The sequence below is a fragment of the Typopeltis vanoorti genome, chromosome 20, assembly GCF_054136105.1.
Source record: "Typopeltis vanoorti isolate ZY-2024b chromosome 20, IOZ_Tvanoo_1.0, whole genome shotgun sequence".
Lineage (NCBI taxonomy): Eukaryota > Metazoa > Arthropoda > Arachnida > Uropygi > Thelyphonidae > Typopeltis > Typopeltis vanoorti.
This window is the reverse complement of record NC_143568.1, coordinates 37476287-37494094: the sequence shown is the minus strand read 5'-3', so window position 1 is coordinate 37494094 and position 17808 is coordinate 37476287. Positions and strand designations below refer to the sequence as shown.

The following is a 17808-nucleotide window of genomic DNA, read 5'->3' as shown; positions in this document are numbered from 1 at the left end:
CTTCTTTTACACATAGCTTTGTTTTTAACAAAGCTATGTGTAAAACATTTTTCTCTGTATTCTTCCATTCAGACCAAATGCTAATTTACTTGCTAGGAACTTCTGATGTGCTTTCTTCTTTTCTGACTGCCTTTTTTTATTTCCTGAGTTTTATTTTTCTATCCTTGCAGCAACTTCTTTACATTCCTCCCTTTATGAATCAGTGTTTTCTTCAGAGTTCGACACTGAGTTTCCAAATTTTAATTCTTGTCTTTGCCAGCATTTGTTTATTAAACATGGAAGCAAATGCTTGCAACAGTTAAAGTAACATTATCATTAAATTCATTTTATTTTAATTCTTATAATAAATTATGAAGCAAGTCGATTCATTTCTGAAATAAGATGTCAGAACTGCTATAAGTTATGCTAGACTAAGAGGGTGGGGGAGAGGAATCTTCACTAAGATTAATTAAAGCATTAATATAAATCATGGCCTTTTCTTACAAGAGGTACTCATTGGCTGAGTATATATAAAAATTTAATCAAGTGAGAGAACAGAAATTTAGATATACAGATAGAAAGCAAGCAGACTTCTCTCTGATTTGTTCTGCAGGTAGGTTATTTATAATAGAGTGATCAAGACAACAGTTAAAAGTATGGTCTTGATTATGCCTGATAATAAATAGCCTTCCTGCTCAGAAATTAGTTTATCTCATTTCTGAGTATATATATTTATTTCAGAATTTGTGCCTAAGTCAGAAAAAACTTCATATAAGAATTTGGTGCAATAAAATTATAGAATTTAAGCAGAAATTATTTTCAATAATTAACATGAAAAGCAGACTCTAGAACTGGGAGTGTTTTATTATGATGCAGTACCATGACTTGTGTCGTGAAGTTATTTATCCTAGGTAGCATAATCAGTGGTTAAAGTATTTGTTTTATCTGTGTTGGAAAAAGAAAAAGTTTACCTTTTTATTTTGAAACAAGGATTTTGCTGTCAGTTTGCTAACGGCAAAACATATATAGCTGGATTCACGAAGCATTGAGGGATTTAAGAATTTTTTTTTCCCCCCCATGAGAAATTAAACAAGTTTGTTTAGTTGCTTAAAGTTTTTACAAGTTAAAACATTGAGTAACTAAATTATTTAAAATTTCTTATAAGTAAAATATAATTTACTCTGATTATGCTTTATTTTTAATATATTTTAATTTCTTCAGATTAGTTTAAAATCTTTTTTGATTTTTACATTAGGTAAGATTAAAAATTTAAGAAACTTACAGTTAGAAGTTGATTTATCTAATGGCTGTTGCTTTTGCCTTATATTAGGGAGGAAAAGGTTGGATATTCACTCATGCAACATCAAGTCAGCATGATGAAGTTATAGCACAACAACTGCTCAAAAGGTAGAAGTTTTGAAACTGATTTCACCAATCTGCGGTTCTGTGTATAAATTTCTTGCTCTTAGTTTTTAATATAAGTGAAAACAACTTAATTGGGTTGTGGTGAGATTGATATTCATTCTGTAGCTACTGTTGTTCAGGATCTACAACAGTTTTTAATTATTACGAGCTACAGAATTTTTTTTTTTGTTGACTTTTCATGATAGATTTATAATGTACCAACATTTTTGATTGTCTTCTGAGACTGTGCTTAAAATCCATTCATTTGGTCCTTTGTCAAGGGTTTGTGGTCATTCATATTACAAGTACCAAATTAAAAGGAAAGAAAGGGAGGAAGGGGAGATTATTTAACATATAGATAATGAATAATGATTGTGTATAATGTCTTAGAAAGTAATAACTAAGGCTAATGCGGTTTGTTTCACATACTTAATTGGAATGACATGATTAGCTTACCATAAACTTGTTTTCTTTTTAGTGTTTAGTATTTGGTTTTTAAGAGTTTCTGTGTGAGTAAGTGCTTATCTGTTTGCTCGAGTATGTGTTGTAATAGTTTACCCCTAGTATTTCTTATAAGTAACTTTTACCCTTAGAATGAATTCAAATATGGACATTTGAATCCATAAATGTTACCCTTCTTCTAGTAGTGACATTTGTGATTCAAATATTATTATTCAAGACCTCCAGGGAGTCAAGGTTTTATCGAGGGAGGCTGTAAATTACCCAACCCAGCTATCATACCTTCCCTTAAATTCATTTACACTAGATGCACTCACTACCTCTAAGAGCAAATTATTCCACTCACTCATTGCTCTCTAGGAGAAAAACCTAACTCTTACCCCTTTCTTGACTGAGAACAATCTTAACTTTCATGGATGCCCCCATGTTCTCTCCCTGCCTTCTATATAACAAAAAATTTCATCATTTGAAATGCTATAACACCCATTCAAAAGTTTATAGACCTCTATCATATCACCCCTCGTTCTCCTGTTAACCAGCATCTGAAATTCACATACTCGTAATCTGTCCTTATAATCTAAATCCCATAATCTGAATATAATCTTTTTAACTCTTCTTTGCACCCTTTCTATAGCTTCTTTATCCCCTTGGAACCCAGGAGACTAAATCTGCATACAGTAATCCATGTGTGGTCTTATCAAAGCCTTATAAAGAGGCAAAATTACTTCTTTATCCTTACATGAACTCTTTAGCAAAAGTTCGCTTCAACATAGCAATTATCCTCTGAGTTGTATTTGCATCTTTGGCTAAGTGACCTTTGAAGTTTAAATTCTTATCCACCAATACACCAAGATCACTTGCCTCTTCAGTTTCTTGTAGCGTAATCCTGCTAATATAATATCCCACTGGAACTAAATCATGTCAAAGTGCATAACTTTACACTTACTAGCTTAAACTGACAGCCATTTTCCTTTGCCCAAATTTCCAGCCTATTCAAATAATTTTGTAATTGCTGAATATCAGTAGCATCCCTGATTGCCCTGCCTATCTTCTTATCATCAGCAAACAATTGCAAATCTGATGATAGACCCTGCTTGAAGTCATTAAGGTATAGATTGAACAGTAATGGCCCAAGTACTGAACCCTGAGGTACACCACTGGTTACCTTAAATCTGGCAGATTCACGCCCACTGCATACTACTGTTTGATATTTGTCTGTCAACCATCCCCTGATCCAAGTCAATAGATTATATTCCAATCCCAGATTCTCCAGTTGACGCAACAGCTTTACCAACTTCTCTAAAATTTTCACTACCACACCAGAGATACTAATAGGTCAGTAGTTAGACACATCAGTTTTTGCACCATCCTTTTGCAAAATTGAACTATCATACATTCCTTCCATTCCTGTGGTATCATTCCTGACTGAGATTCAAGTTGTACGAATGTGTGAAAGGCCTAGCCAATTCAGCTGAACATTCCTTTAGCAAAGGAGCTGATATTCCATCTGCCCTATTGACAAATTCTTATCCAGGTTATGCAAGAGCTCTTCAACCTCATTTTCATGAACCTCTAACTCTTCATCTAACGTAGAAGTAGCACTGTGCACCATGCTACATACACCTGGTTGATATATCTTAGCAAAGTGAGTACCCATTAACTGAACAATCTCCTTAGCTTCTGACACTTGTGTATCATTGTGTATCATTGATACACAATGATACACAATGCACAATAACTTTATTGTGCATTCAATAAAGTTATTCTTCCACATTCATTCTTTCCTTTGCTTGCGGCATAACAATAAAATTCTTTTGGATTGCCTTTAGCTTGCATGGCCAATTTCTTTTCATACTCCATTTTAGCTTTTCTAACAATACTTGTCTCTTTTATGGCCTGAGCTTTATTTATTTCATAACTCCTCTCACTCTTATTCTCATGATATTCTTTCCACATCTTCTTGTGGATCTCACCATTTCACTCCCAACCTATTTATTCTTTGAACACTGGGGATACATTGAGATACTGCCTCATTTAAGCACGTCTTCAAAGATTTCCATGCATTGCTGACATTTTTTCCATTCAGTAACTGATACCATGGGACCAAAGATAGTATTCTTCTAAGTCGGTCATAATTTCCAGCTTTTTAGTTCAGCATGTAGCCGGTTTTAATCGGAGCTTCAATACAAGGTAGATACTTCCCAAGAAAGGATGGCATGATCACTGTCACCAATTGGTGGTAAAATAGCCGTATTCTTGACAGAGATCCCTTCTGATGCTATGAGTAAATCCAACACTCTTTGACCTCGAGTTCCTTCTTTCACATGCTGCTTGAGAAAGTTTGTCTCGCAACAATTCAATAAATTCCTGTTCTTTCTGATCATGAGATTTCTCTTCTACCCAATCAATGTTTGGAAAATTAGTCACCCATAATGATCATTTGCATGGTACCCATAAGGCTAAATTGGCGATGCATTTCTTCGTCCCCTATAACTGATCTGTAGCAACACCCCACCATATATTTCATTATGTTAACCTCTATTTCACACCAGATAGACTCAAACTCATTGCTACATGGGACGTTGTTGCCATCATTGCTTTCTTGTATTTCTACCCTAAAGTTTAGACAAACGTTTTCACACCTTTTCCAATTCCTTGGTCGATTTCCAAATAATTTCTTTTAACAGAGCTTTTTCTATTGTCAATGTATCTTCAGATAAATTATTATCATCACTGCAGCAGTGCTTTTGTTCAGAACAAACGCTCTCCTTGGTAGCAACAACTTTAGCTTTAGTCACCGCGTTGTTACGATGAGTTTTTGGTGCCATTTTTTAGAGTAGTAAAAACTAATATTTCTGAAATTGTTTTTAAAATGCTTTAGTACAATAAATTATGTTTACATGATTTTTAATCATATAATTAAATGTCAGATGTTTTAAGTACACTTGATTGCATTATATTAGGAACTTATATAATTGCACTATGCTATATGTTTAATGTGAAGGAAGATTATGTACTAGGTTCATGAAGTACCACCCAGGTTCATTTCCTAGTGCACTTGTTTTCATAAGAGGTGATGAGTTTGAGTGGATTGAGGAACATTGAGTTTCATTCCAACAAGAATAATTTCAGTCATCAGATTAAACTGCAAAATTGAGATTAGGAGAACGGAAACTGGCCATCCATGGGAATAATGATTATAAATAGCAGAGATCATTCCAGTTGGGTATACTGTACTGCCAAACTCAGAAGACAGAGTTGCCATGGGAAGGACACATCTGTATGAAAGAAAATTTACTTGATTATGGTCTGAGTTATCTGGAGAAGAATTGATAACTGTAATATGTGGGAGAGGTTGGTTGTTAGGAAAAGATTGAGTTTTGAGAATTGTATGATATTCTGCTGAGTAGATCAGTTTTATTTGGCATATTTTTCAGCATGATCTAAGCTGGAAAAAGGAAAGCCAGTTACAATTATAGATATCAAGGTCACAAAGGAAGATAATTTCTTTGTGCAGGATTTCACTTTAGAAAATCAGTATTCAGTGATAGAAAGTTGGTGAGTTCGGAGAGAGAGATTTGCAGATTTAGGAGTGCTTTAGAGACAGCATATAAATTTGATAGAGTGGAACAAGTAGATTTTGATCCACAAATGATCAAAAAAGAGAGAGTGAATTCAAGATTTTGAATTTTTCTGCAATGGAATTGTTGTGTGCACAAATGTACACCAATGTACACCAATATACAACCAATTACAAATATACAAAATGATGGTACAACACGACAAAATTTCATGCCGACTGGGGCATCGCTCGGTTACACAAGGCCCCCGTTGCTTTTGCCAGGGAACCAGGCCGAAAATTAAGCTACTGGAACAAATCTGAAAGCACATCCCAACTCAACATCACCAGAGTTAAAGATCGGTACTATCCGCATAAGAAGCTTGAATGGCAAAGAAATGGAGCTAGCTGAAGAATTAGACAAGTACCAGATCGATATAATAGGGGTGACTGAAACAAAAAAGACAAAAACTAGTGAGATCTTTCTGAGCAGTAAATACAAAATGTTATATTCAGGCAATAACAATCAAGGAAAAGAAGGGGAAGCCATAGTATCCACATCATCATCATCAAATTCCTGCCATGTACCCTCAAGGGGTGTACAGGATATGATAGTACTACATGAAAAAAATTACATCATTACTAACTTCCTATCTACAATTTTCCTCCAAATCAGTCTGTTACTTGTCAAGACTCCAATATTATCAGATCTTATATTTCTATCATCTAAGGCACTTTGTACCGTATCAATCCGCCTATATCTTGGTCTTCCTTTGGGTCGTTTTCCTGCCAACCTGGTAGAGAACACTTGTTTTGCTAATCTTTCATCACCCCGTTCTGTTCAAGTGACCATACCACCTGAGTTCCTGGATGTTGACAATGTCAAGTTCTTTCCTAATATCCTCGTTTTTAATATGATATTGCCATTGATGCCATCTGCTCACGCCTATAATCTTTCTCAGGACTCTCATGTCTGCAGTCTCTAGTCTTTGGTCAAGTATCTCACTTCTGACTCAGATCCATAAGTTAAAACTGGTTTTAACACTGTCTTGTATATACCTAATTTAGTGTCCCGACTAATTTCTCTCTTATTCCATATGAATTTATTCAATTGACTTCCTACCATACCAGCTTTGCTGATTCTGTTGTCTATTTCTATATTTAATTTACCATCTTCAGTAAAAATCATGCCTAAGTAGCTGAAATGTTTTACTTGTTCCACAGGTTCTCTATTCACAACACAGTTGACATTTTCAATGATTCTGCCTATTTTCATTGTCTTTGTCTTTTTTATCGCTGACCTTCATACCATATCTATTACAACAGCTATTCAATTTAGACAGAGAATCTTGCAGACTTGTAGCAGATTTATTTAGAAGTATAGCATCATCCGCATAAAGCAAAGAGCTGACGTTAACATCTCCAATTTTGATATCATGTTTAATACCACTTTCATTCATAATGTGATCCATATAGATAATGAATAACAGAGGGGATAATGTAGATCCTTGTCTCACACCAGATTTAACATTAAACCATCTTCCTGTACTTCCTTCAATTCTAACTGTTGACTTAAAACTCAAATAAAGACTAAGTATTGCTTGATATAATGCCCCATTGACACCATATAACTGTAGTTTATTGAATAGCTTCTCTCTTGGCACCTTGTCATATGCCTTTTCCAAATCGACAAAACTTAAATACAGATCTTTGTTATATTCCCATGCTTTCTCGACTATTTGTCGTAAAGTGAAGATCTGATCCTGACAGCCTCTGATTGGCCTGAATCCAGCTTGTTTTTCACCAAGCTTTCCTTCCACAATTCTTCTCAACCGTTTCTCAAGTATACTTGCATAGATCTTGCCAGGAACACTCATTAGGGAAATATTTCTGTAATTCTCACATTCAGTTTTATTTCTCTTTTTATATAGTATATATAGTAGCCATAGTATTCAACACAAAATACGAGGCTAATCTTCTTGAATGGCAGGCAGTCTCAAGTAGAGTGATGTGGGCAAATATCAGAATAGGGAATTTGACAATGAGACTTATTTGTGCCTATGGTCCCACAGAAGGTTCTAATAAGGTAGAAGTAGAGAAATTTTTTGATGATTTAGAAAAAGCAACTCACAAAATGAAAAAGGAAAAGTTGGTCCTTGTTGGGGATATAAATAGCAGAGTAGGAAATGATTGTCAGACAAACAAAAATATTTTGGTAAAATTTGGAGAAAAGAGCAAAGCTAATAATAGTGGCAAATATCTGTTGGATTTCTGCTCAGGACATGGACTGGTTATTACTAACACCATGTTCCAACATAAAAATGTGCACAAATTCACATGAAGAGAAGAGGCAAAGAATAAGAAAAATCTCATTGACTATGTTATTGTTGATAGTGATGTTTTCTCCCTGGTGCAGGACACCATAGTGTACAGAGGATTTGAAATTAGAAGTGATCACTATTTAGTCTTCAGCAGGATAAAACTGAATTTCATATTGAAAAGAATAATATGTAAGAAAGTTTTAAAGCAAATAAAAGTTGAGCAGCTCTCAGATGTGAACTATAGACTGAAATATGCAAAGCTTATTGAAGAAAAAACGAAAGAGTTTGAGAACACCATTCAGTGGCAAGCCTTGAAGAAAACCCTGATTGATTCAGCCAGAGAGGCATGTGGTGAGGTTGTCTGCAAGGATAGAAAAATCAGAACTCCATGGTGGACACAGGAAGTTAAAGAAATTCTGAAGGAAAAAAAGAAAGTATATCAAAAGTTCCTGGCAAATAAGTCAGCTTGTGCTCTTAGAGGAATAGAGACAAATGTAAGAAAGCTAAACACTGTGTAAAACTAGCTGAACAAAAGTCATCGGAGGACTTGGCAAGAACATAGAAAATAATTATCAAGAAAGTGGCAAGATATTTTGAAGGTTGTTGAAGAAGCTTAGAAATGGAGGAATGATTACTATAAAAGGAGTTAGAGATGATAAAGATGACATGAAAATGGGAGAAAAAGATATCCTTGAGGTATGGAGTAATTACTTTGAAAAATTGCTAAATGAGACAAGCAGTGATAGGACAGTGGTAAAAAACACTCAACAGGCATACAGTCAGGAATGCATATCCATGCTTGAAGTAGAAAAAGCCATCAAAGGCTTTAAATGTGGAAGGGTAGCAGGAGTAGATGATATTCGACCAGAAATGCTGAAGTATGGTGGTATAAAAGTCTTACAGTGGCTGCACTGCATAGTTCAAATGGCCTGGACAGAGGGACGAATTCCTGATGATTGGAGTAGAGCTCTCATAGTACCCATATATAAAAAGGGAAATAACACTCAAGGTGAGAATTACAGAGGTATTTCCCTACTGAGTGTTCCTGGCAAGATTTATGCAAGTATACTTGAGAAACAGCTGAGAAGAATTGTGAAAGAAAAGCTTAGTGAAGAAGAAGCTGGATTCAGGCCAAATAGAGGCTGTCAGGATCAGATCTTCACTTTACGACAAATAGTTGAGAAAGCATGGGAATATAACAAAGATCTGTATTTAAGTTTTGTCGATCTGGAAAAGACATATGACTAGGTGCCAAGAGAGAAGCTATTCAATATGCTACAGTTATATGGTGTCAATGTGGCATTATATCAAGCAATGCTTAGTCTTTATTTGAGTTGTAAGTCAGCAGTTAGAATTGAAGGAAGTACAGGAAGATGGTTTAATGTTAAATCTGGTGTGAGACAAGGATGTACATTATCCCCTCTGTTATTCATTATCTATATGGATCACATTATGAAGGGAAGTGGTATTAAACATGATATCAGAATTGGAGATGTTAATGTCAGCTCTTTTCTTTATGCGGACAATGTTATACTTCTAAATAAATCCGCTACATGTTTGCAAGATTCCCTGACTGAATTGAATAACTGTTGTAATAGATATGGTATGAAGGTCAGCAATAAAAAGACAAAGACAATGAAAATAGGTAGAATCATTGAAAATGTCAAGTGTGTTGTGAACGGAGAACCTGTGGAACAAGTAAAACATTTCAGCTACTTAGGCATGATTTTTAGTGAAGATGGTAAATTAATTATGGAAATAGTCAACAGAATCTACAGAGCTGGTATGGTAGGAAGCCAATTGAATGCATTCATATGGAATAAGAGAGAAATTAGTCGGAACACTAAATTAGCTGTATACAAGACAGTGTTCAAAACCAGTTTTAGATTTTGGATCTGAGAGCTGGGTCAGAAGTAAAACACTTGACCAAAGACTAGAGACTGCAGATATGAGAGTCCTGAGAAAGATTAGGGGTGGGAACAGATGGCATCAATGGCAATATCATATTAAAAACGAGGATATTAGGAAAGAACTTGACATTGTCTGCATCCAGGAATGTGTTAGCATGAGGCAATCTCAGGTGGTATGGTCACTTAAACAGAATGGGCTAGGAAAGATTAGCAAAACAAGTGTTCCCTGCCAGGTTGGCAGGAAAACAATCCAGAAGAAGACCAATATATATCTGGATTGATATGGTACAAAATGCCTTAGACAGTAGAAATATAAGATCTGATAATGTTGGAGACTTGACAAGTAACAGACTGATTTGCAGGAAAATTGTAGATAGGAAGTTAGTAATGATGTAATTTTTTTCATGTAGTACTATCATATCCTGTACACCCCTTGTGGTTACATCTCAGGAATTTGATGATGATGACAAATGTACACGCTCTGCATTGTGACGAAATGAATCGTATGGTTTGAGCAACTCAGATGGAAACAATCAGTGGGTGTAATTATTGATAGCTTAGACCTGTCAAGAATTGGAGATATCTTTTGGTTGATCACAGATTGATGTATATCGTTTATGTTAGTTTGACATAATATTTATGGAGTCAATGTGGAAAGGTTTTTGTATATTTTTTTTAATCCACAGAGTTACTATGGTGTAGGAAGAAGATTATGCTGTGTGAAATATGCTGCTTGTAGGAAAAGTGCCAATCTCTTGGTCCTAACAATTCTCATCTTTTCGTCCCCTGATTCACTGTCATCAGGTTTGCTCCATTGTATTACTTAGGAGTCAGGTGTCAGTTGTTGGATCTGCTTTACAGCTATGTGTTCTCAAATGCAGGTAATGCTCACTCTTGACTATCCTTGAGTATTGTTACTCAAACAGCATATTACAAGAAAGAGCAAGAAAATTAGAACCTAGGCCTCTATCCTAAAGAAGAAATTTGGCTTCAGCTACTTCAGACTTCCCATAATCACGGTATGGTATTTCAAGGAAGATCATTTGCTGCCTAATAGTCTAGTTGGTATCTCTGATGAGGAGTTTAACTTTTGCAAGAGCACTACTTGTCTGAAATACCAGAGCTTCTTTAGTTGAATAGATCATCTTAATGAGGAAAATTGGATTGAAACATTGTTATTTTGTTAATTTTTATTTATAAGAATGTTATATAAGTTCCATAACAGCTTCAAAGCATATTCTCTCAGAAGATATGAATAAATTATATATAATGCACTTCAGAGATTTAATAGTGTAACTTTTCAGTTGCACCTCTTAATAGCTGCTTAACAAAAATACAGTCAGAAATGTAGACTCTTAATTAAACGGCAGCTAAAATATCAAGATAAAAGTTAGACATTTGTTTCTATGGTTTAACATTTGAAGAATTCTCTTAAGTTGTTATATTATGAAGGGTTGTTATATTAGATAACAGCTTTGTTACTATGAAACTGAGGAGGTCAATATTATTTGAACAACCTTCTCCTATAGTGAGAAAGTTTAATTCTTTTATAATAATTGTACTTTTTTTTGTTTAAGTTAAGGGATATTACATCCCATATAGTTTCTTAGCCGAATAAGAAACTCAAAGAGTTTCATGCCGAATATAGTAGAAACTATATATAAAGTTCGGCGATTCCAAGCATAAGCAAATACCTGGATACTGCAGCACTGATCCCAAAGGGTAGTGCAAGCTGGGGCAACTCGTGGTAGAAGTGGAGCGAGCTCCGATCACTATTCTTGATATTTGCCCATAATGTGAACTTAGCTCTTAGGAACTGTATTTTTGTTCACATTATGAGAGAAGGTCACTACCCATAGACCGGTTTCGACCTTTATTGAGGTCTCATCAGTGAGTAGCCAGACCTAGTTAATATCAAGTTTGTAGCGAACAGAACTTGTACCCCTTCTACGAGTATTGCCGTGAGGTGCTCTAATTATGGGCAAATATCAAGAATAGTGATCGGAGCTCGCTCCACTTCTACCACGAGTTGCCCCAGCTTGCACTACCCTTTGGGATCAGTGCTGCAGTATCCAGGTATTTGCTTACGTTTGGAATCGCCGAACTTTATATATAGTTTCTACTATATTCGGCATGAAACTCTTTGAGTTTCTTATTCAGCTAAGAAACTATATGGGATGTTATATCCCTTAACTTAAACAAGTTATATGTCGCCAAATTGAAGCCTTTGGCTCTTCACATATCTAATAGTACTTTTTTTTTTTTAATGGGAAGTGGATACATGGGTCCTACATATCCTCCTCTTTTCTCAGCAATAAGATATGTATTTTACTAACAAATATAGGATGTGTCATTTAAAATGTAATCCAGACTATAAAAGTATTTACAATACCAGTGGCATGAATATAACAAAGTTATTTGTTAATTTTATTTAGTAGCTATAAGATTTTATAAGTTACAACACAGCTTCACATAGCAGATCCCCAAAATATCAGCCATCTTCTTGAAATGAGTATTTACTTATTTTAGTGTATTTCACTTGACTTTGCAAGGTGTTTCTGAATTCAGCATTGTTTCAGTTTATTTATGTTTCTTAGGTTATTCAAGCATTGTGGACATTTTCCCCATCTGGAATGAAAGGATTACTGGAAACCAGTAATCCTTTCATTGTTTTCAAACATTGAAATGAATTGAGTCAAAAGATTCTGATATGTTGTCTCCTCAAAAACAGAAAACACAAAAAACTAATGGTCATATTTAATTTTTCCACCCTTATTTCAGTGTTTATGTGCTGCTTGAAATTGATATAGCTCTATGTAAGTTTAGCTGAAATATTGTGTTAATGTCATAATATCATGAAATGATGTGGAAGATCTGTTAAAATTATCTGATTCTGAATATGTTACTTGTCACAGACATTACCTATCTTGAAATAATCTTGCTACTATTAGTTTATTGTTATTATTATTATTATGTGACACCTCCAAGGACTCATCACAGGAGGGTACTTTACTCCACTCTGCTACACATATCTCACCATCTTCCCTGATTCTCCACTACATTCAACACCATCTACTGCCCATCACCACCAACAACAGTATTATTGTTGACCTATTCTTTAGATAAACGAAACAAGAACTCTAATAAAAACGATCAAAATTAAAAGGGATAGGTGGTTTGGACATATACTTCGACATGATGGACTTGTGAAAAGAATAACTGAAGTCAAAATAGAGGGGAAGAGAAGAAGAGGCAGACCAAGGAAAAAGCTCTCTTGACCAAGTCAAAGACAGCACGGGTTTGAGGAGTTACCAGGAGGTTAAGAAGAAAGCCAATGGCAGAGTGGAATGGAAGAAATTGCTGCTGAGCTACCAGTCCCATGACTGATGCAACTGATGATGATGATAATTCTTTACATTTGTCAGGATGTGCATTGATCAGTGGTTCATGATCAATGACAGACAGTTTGGATGCAAAGTAATTTTTGAGAATAACAGCCAATTCTGTTTGCACTATGGAATTGTTGCTGATCTGCTGTCACCAGCAGCTTAACAATCAGGGTGACCCTCATCCAAATGTAACAAGAAAAATGAATTACACAATGGGAGATAGCTGTTGATTTCATTTTTGCATAGTTCATGGTAATTGTTTTGGATATGCATTTCATAACACATAGTAGACAGGCTTATACGTTGGTTATGCATTACTAAATCACTTAAGGAATTGATGACGTAGATAAGAATATAAATTAAATTACACTTTAATAAATATTTCTGATATTTCACCACCATCACGTTGCCATCATCAAAAGGAACTTACAAAAAAGGCACGTGCACATAGGCACTACAACACAGTAACTGAGAATGAAGTGATGAAGCTATTGTCCCCCCCCCCCACTAACAGGCTCCCCCCTCCCCACTAACAGGCTAAGTAGGTGTTCTTGGCCGTTGGGCTGAAGGTCTGCTGATGTAAGCCTCCCAAATTTGGGGCAGTCTCATACAACCAAATTTGTTGAGGTTTGAAGAGTTTCTTAGGGCTGAGGCTGATTCCATGAATGGTCTTTCGAATTTGTATTTGCTACGGTGTATTACTGTAGCTTTCTTCCACTGTATTCTGTGGCGTGTATCCAGAGCATGGTCTGCATGACCATAGTGGCTGTACTTGTGAAAACGGATGTAGTCCTTGTGTTCCGAAATTCTGATATTCGCTGTCCTGCCTGTTTGGCCAAAGTAAGACAGTTTATAGCTGCAAGGGACCTGGTATACACCAGGTAGGTCTAGGGGAAGTGGTTGGTCTCTAGTGGAGCGGATAAGGGATGCCAATTTTCTGTGTGGTCTGTAACAGGAGGTCGTCATGTTTTTTTAAGATTTTGGTAATTTTTTCCGAGGTGCCTTGGATGTAGGGAATGGTGATGGATTTAGAGTAATCCTTGTTGGGGGGGGGTGTTGGTTTGTATATTTTTTGGATTTTTTTTGGGGGGTGGGGGTAGCCATTGGCTGAGAAAGTGTTGAGGATGTGATTTAGTTCAGTATTTAGGGCCTTGTCGTTAGAACAGATTAGTTTAGTCCTGTTGTATAGTGTTTTCACCACTCCATATTGTTGTGAGGGAGGGGGAGGAATTGTTGGTGAATGTACCTGCCTGTATGGGTGGGTTTTCTATAAACTGAGAAAACCAAAGTTCCATCAGGCTGGCGGGTGACTAGTGTGTCTTGGAAAGGGAGACTGTTGTTTTCCTCTTTCCAGGGTGAACTTGATTCTGGGGTGTTGGTTGTTTAAGTGTGTTAAGAAGGAGAGGAGTGTATCAGAGCCATGTTGCCAAATAGCAAACACATCATCAACATAGCGAAGCCATATGTTTGGATTTTGTGGGGCAGAGGCTAAGGCTTTTTCTTCAAAGGTCTCCATAAAGAAATTGGCCAAGGGTGGGGAGAGTGGTGAACCCATGGCTGTTCCCTCTATTTGTTTGTAGAATTTTTCCTGCCAAACGAAATAGCCTGAGTTCATTGTGAACTGAAATAGGGCAGAGATATCAGGAGAAAATTTAGCTTGGATTACTCTAAAGTTTCCTTGAGTGGGACATTTGTGAATAAGGAGGAGATGTCAAAGCTGACCATTATGTCAGTATGTTGGAATGTAAGGTTTTCTATGCTGGCTTTGAAGAGGGCTGAGTTTTTTTATGTGTGATGGTGTGTTGCCAGTACGCTTTAGCCAAATGTTTAGCTAATTTGTATGTGGGGGGGGGGGGAATCAATGCCATCCACTATAGGACGTAATGGCACATTTTCTTTATGTATTTTTGGGAGTCCATAAATACAGGGGGGGGGGGTTAGAATTAAATGGCTTTAATCTTTTGGTAACTTCTATTGGCCAAGAAATGACTTTCATAAGGAGCCTGTGAAGTTTACTGATTTGTGAGTTGGTGGGATTGTATTCGATTGGGAGGTAAGTAGCCCGATTTAATAGAAAAGCATTAAGCTTACCTGTGTAGTCCTTTTGGTTAAGTACTACAGTTGCATTTCCCTTATCCGCTTTGGTGATAACTATTTCTTTATTATTCCTCCTTATCTATGTTGTCAATTCCTTAAGTGATTTAGTAACATATGTTTTGATATTAATATTGAAAGAACTAGTTTTATTCTTATTTTTTAAGTATTTGTACTGAGGCTGCAGTTCATATATGGCAGGAATTTGACTTGGATTCTATTTTACTTTATGTATTGCATATAGTGATATAGATGAATGGGGATAAAAATAACCAAAAGCAGAAAAGTGAAAGATCATTTCATTCTCTCCCTCTCATGTGTATGTGCATGCACGCACGTGCACACACACACACATAAAGCCCATTATAAGTAGGATGACCATACATCCTGGTTTATGCCTGTCATCTCACTGTTCCATCTGTTTTAGCATTTGCCCTGTTTTTTTTTGTTTTTTTTACACCATCTTTTTTTTTTTACCTTTTCCTGACTCAATGTAAGTAACACTTCTTTTTAAAGATATCACACAGAGAACTCTCTGAAAAAAAATTGTGCTCAGATGCAAGTGGCTAGGGACAGCCAACTCTTTTAGTTAAGGGTGGAAGAAGTATTCAGCATTGCTGCCCTTCCAACCACTTGGTGTACCAGCTCTCTTAGAAATGTAATTTGTGTTGCAATCTGTGAGATACAGCTGCAAGGCCACTGAACAGTGGCCTTGCAGCTGTATCAATGTCAGTGAAAAACATGGGAAATCATGTTTGAATGTATGTGAAATATGCATTGGAGAGACTGAACAGTCCTTCTGTAGTATGTATAAGAGAGTAGGCTGAACAATCTTATGGTTTTATCATTTATTATATGATATAAATCTAAAGCTTTGTTAATTTGTTTGGTAACACTTTTATTTTGCAATAAACCTTTTTAAAGAAATGAGCTAAAAAATGTAAGCAAGTGTTTAATGAAAAATTAAGTACTCAATTTCTGTTTCTCAAGAAAGTTGATTAGCATGTAATTTGCAAAAATTGTGTGTTAACATTTATTATCCACCATGGTGGGGGGGGGGGCATAGTGGGGTGTTTTTACTGACTTTATGAATCCCAGGGGACACAAATCTGCTGAAGAAACATCAGTATCTACTTCAGAACTTAATAGTTATTTTAAGAAGATTGCATCTGAAGATGAAATTTAACACATGCAGCTGTGTAGAATGAGCATTTACTTATCATTCTGTGAGATATGTCTTTTCATTTAAATCAAATGCCTGTTCTAATTAATAACATGCATTCTTGTCACATGAAAAGTGAAGCAATAGCTGGTAATGTGTTGGTTCCATTAACAGAAGAACAATTTTGTAAACAGTTAAATAATATAAATTTTATATCTGTTTTATCAGATGCTTCCAATAGAAAATCAGTTAGGTTAATTCCAATAATGGTGCATTTTTTTTTTCATCCAATTCATGGGATCAAAGTAAAGCTTTTGGAAGTTCATTCTGTTCAAAGTGAAACATCCGACATTATTGTGAATGATGTGGTAGATTCACATAAAAAGTTCAATGTTGATGATAAAATTATTTGTGATAATATGAATACAAATTTACAAGTTTTGGTGGAGTACTGTATTGTAAAAGCAGTGTTTTTACTGTATTAAGAAACTTATGGAATTTCCATAAGTTTCGTAATTGCATCCAGACTGTAATAGTCAATCGAAATAGAAGCTGTAGTTGTCAAAATTTATAGATATTTTCATACACACAGAGTAACTGAATCACTAACTTTTTGTGATGAAGCTGATGTTGAATTAAAAAAAAACAACTTCAACATGGCAGTACATGCTTCCTGTCTTTGTTGACTGTCATTAATTGGATTTTAGAAATATTTGATTTGAGCCTTTGAAGAGCTACTTTGTGAATCAATCTGAGTATCCTATAATAATACTGAACTTTTTTTTTTTTTAAATGAGATCTCTAAATTTTGGTTGCATATTGTTCAAAATCAGTAGAAAATCGAATGGTGCACCAAAGAACTTCTGCCTTTAGTAAATTGCAGCTATTGAAAACAAAGATTGCAAACAGGAAGATGTTGAAATGAAGAGAGCTGAAGCAGTGTACAAGATTTAATTTTGGAGTTCTATAATTGTGTTTTGGAATATCTTGGCTTGTGAGAAGAAACTTTTGATAGTCTACTTTTCATTGGATAAATTTATATTCTGCACCAGAAAGGAATGAAATCGAGAAGATTTATGATTTTTCAGCATCTAAATTTGATGAAACAATCAAAAGAATCATAGTGACAATTTATATGATGAATTTTATCTTATGAAAATATTTGTTGAAGAAAGGTATTCTGAATGGAGGCAAGAAGAAATGTTTGATGTGATGAAAATATTTGGGCTGAAATATGTTTCAATACGAAAAAAAATTAAAAAAATAATAATAAAACTGATTCCAATGCATGAATATTTACCAAGAACAATTATTCTGCTTATGTTATTTTTTAATGTTTAGATAATCAATATTATTTTGCTTTAATGTACATGGACATGTTTTTATTTTCTTTCAAGAGTATTTTTTTTTTAAAAAGTTTTTCTATAGAACAATTTCATAGGCCCACCAATATAATGAAACCAATCTGTTGGTCAGTAAATATTTTAAAATATTATATACAGTGATGTATTTCGCTAATCCGAACCTCCCA

The 17808-nt window shown here is 35.2% G+C and overlaps 1 protein-coding gene across 2 annotated transcripts in view; it reads left to right on the top strand.

Annotated features, from left to right (window-relative positions):
* scaf6 (SR-related CTD associated factor 6) overlaps window positions 1-17808 on the top strand; it is a 251811-nt gene that overhangs the window by 78433 nt on the left and 155570 nt on the right. For both annotated transcript variants that reach the window (XM_090409796.1, XM_090409797.1), the window contains one exon: window positions 1310-1386. In XM_090409796.1, coding sequence (XP_090265922.1) covers window positions 1310-1386 — 77 coding nt within the window. The remainder of the gene's footprint in view (window positions 1-1309; window positions 1387-17808) is intronic.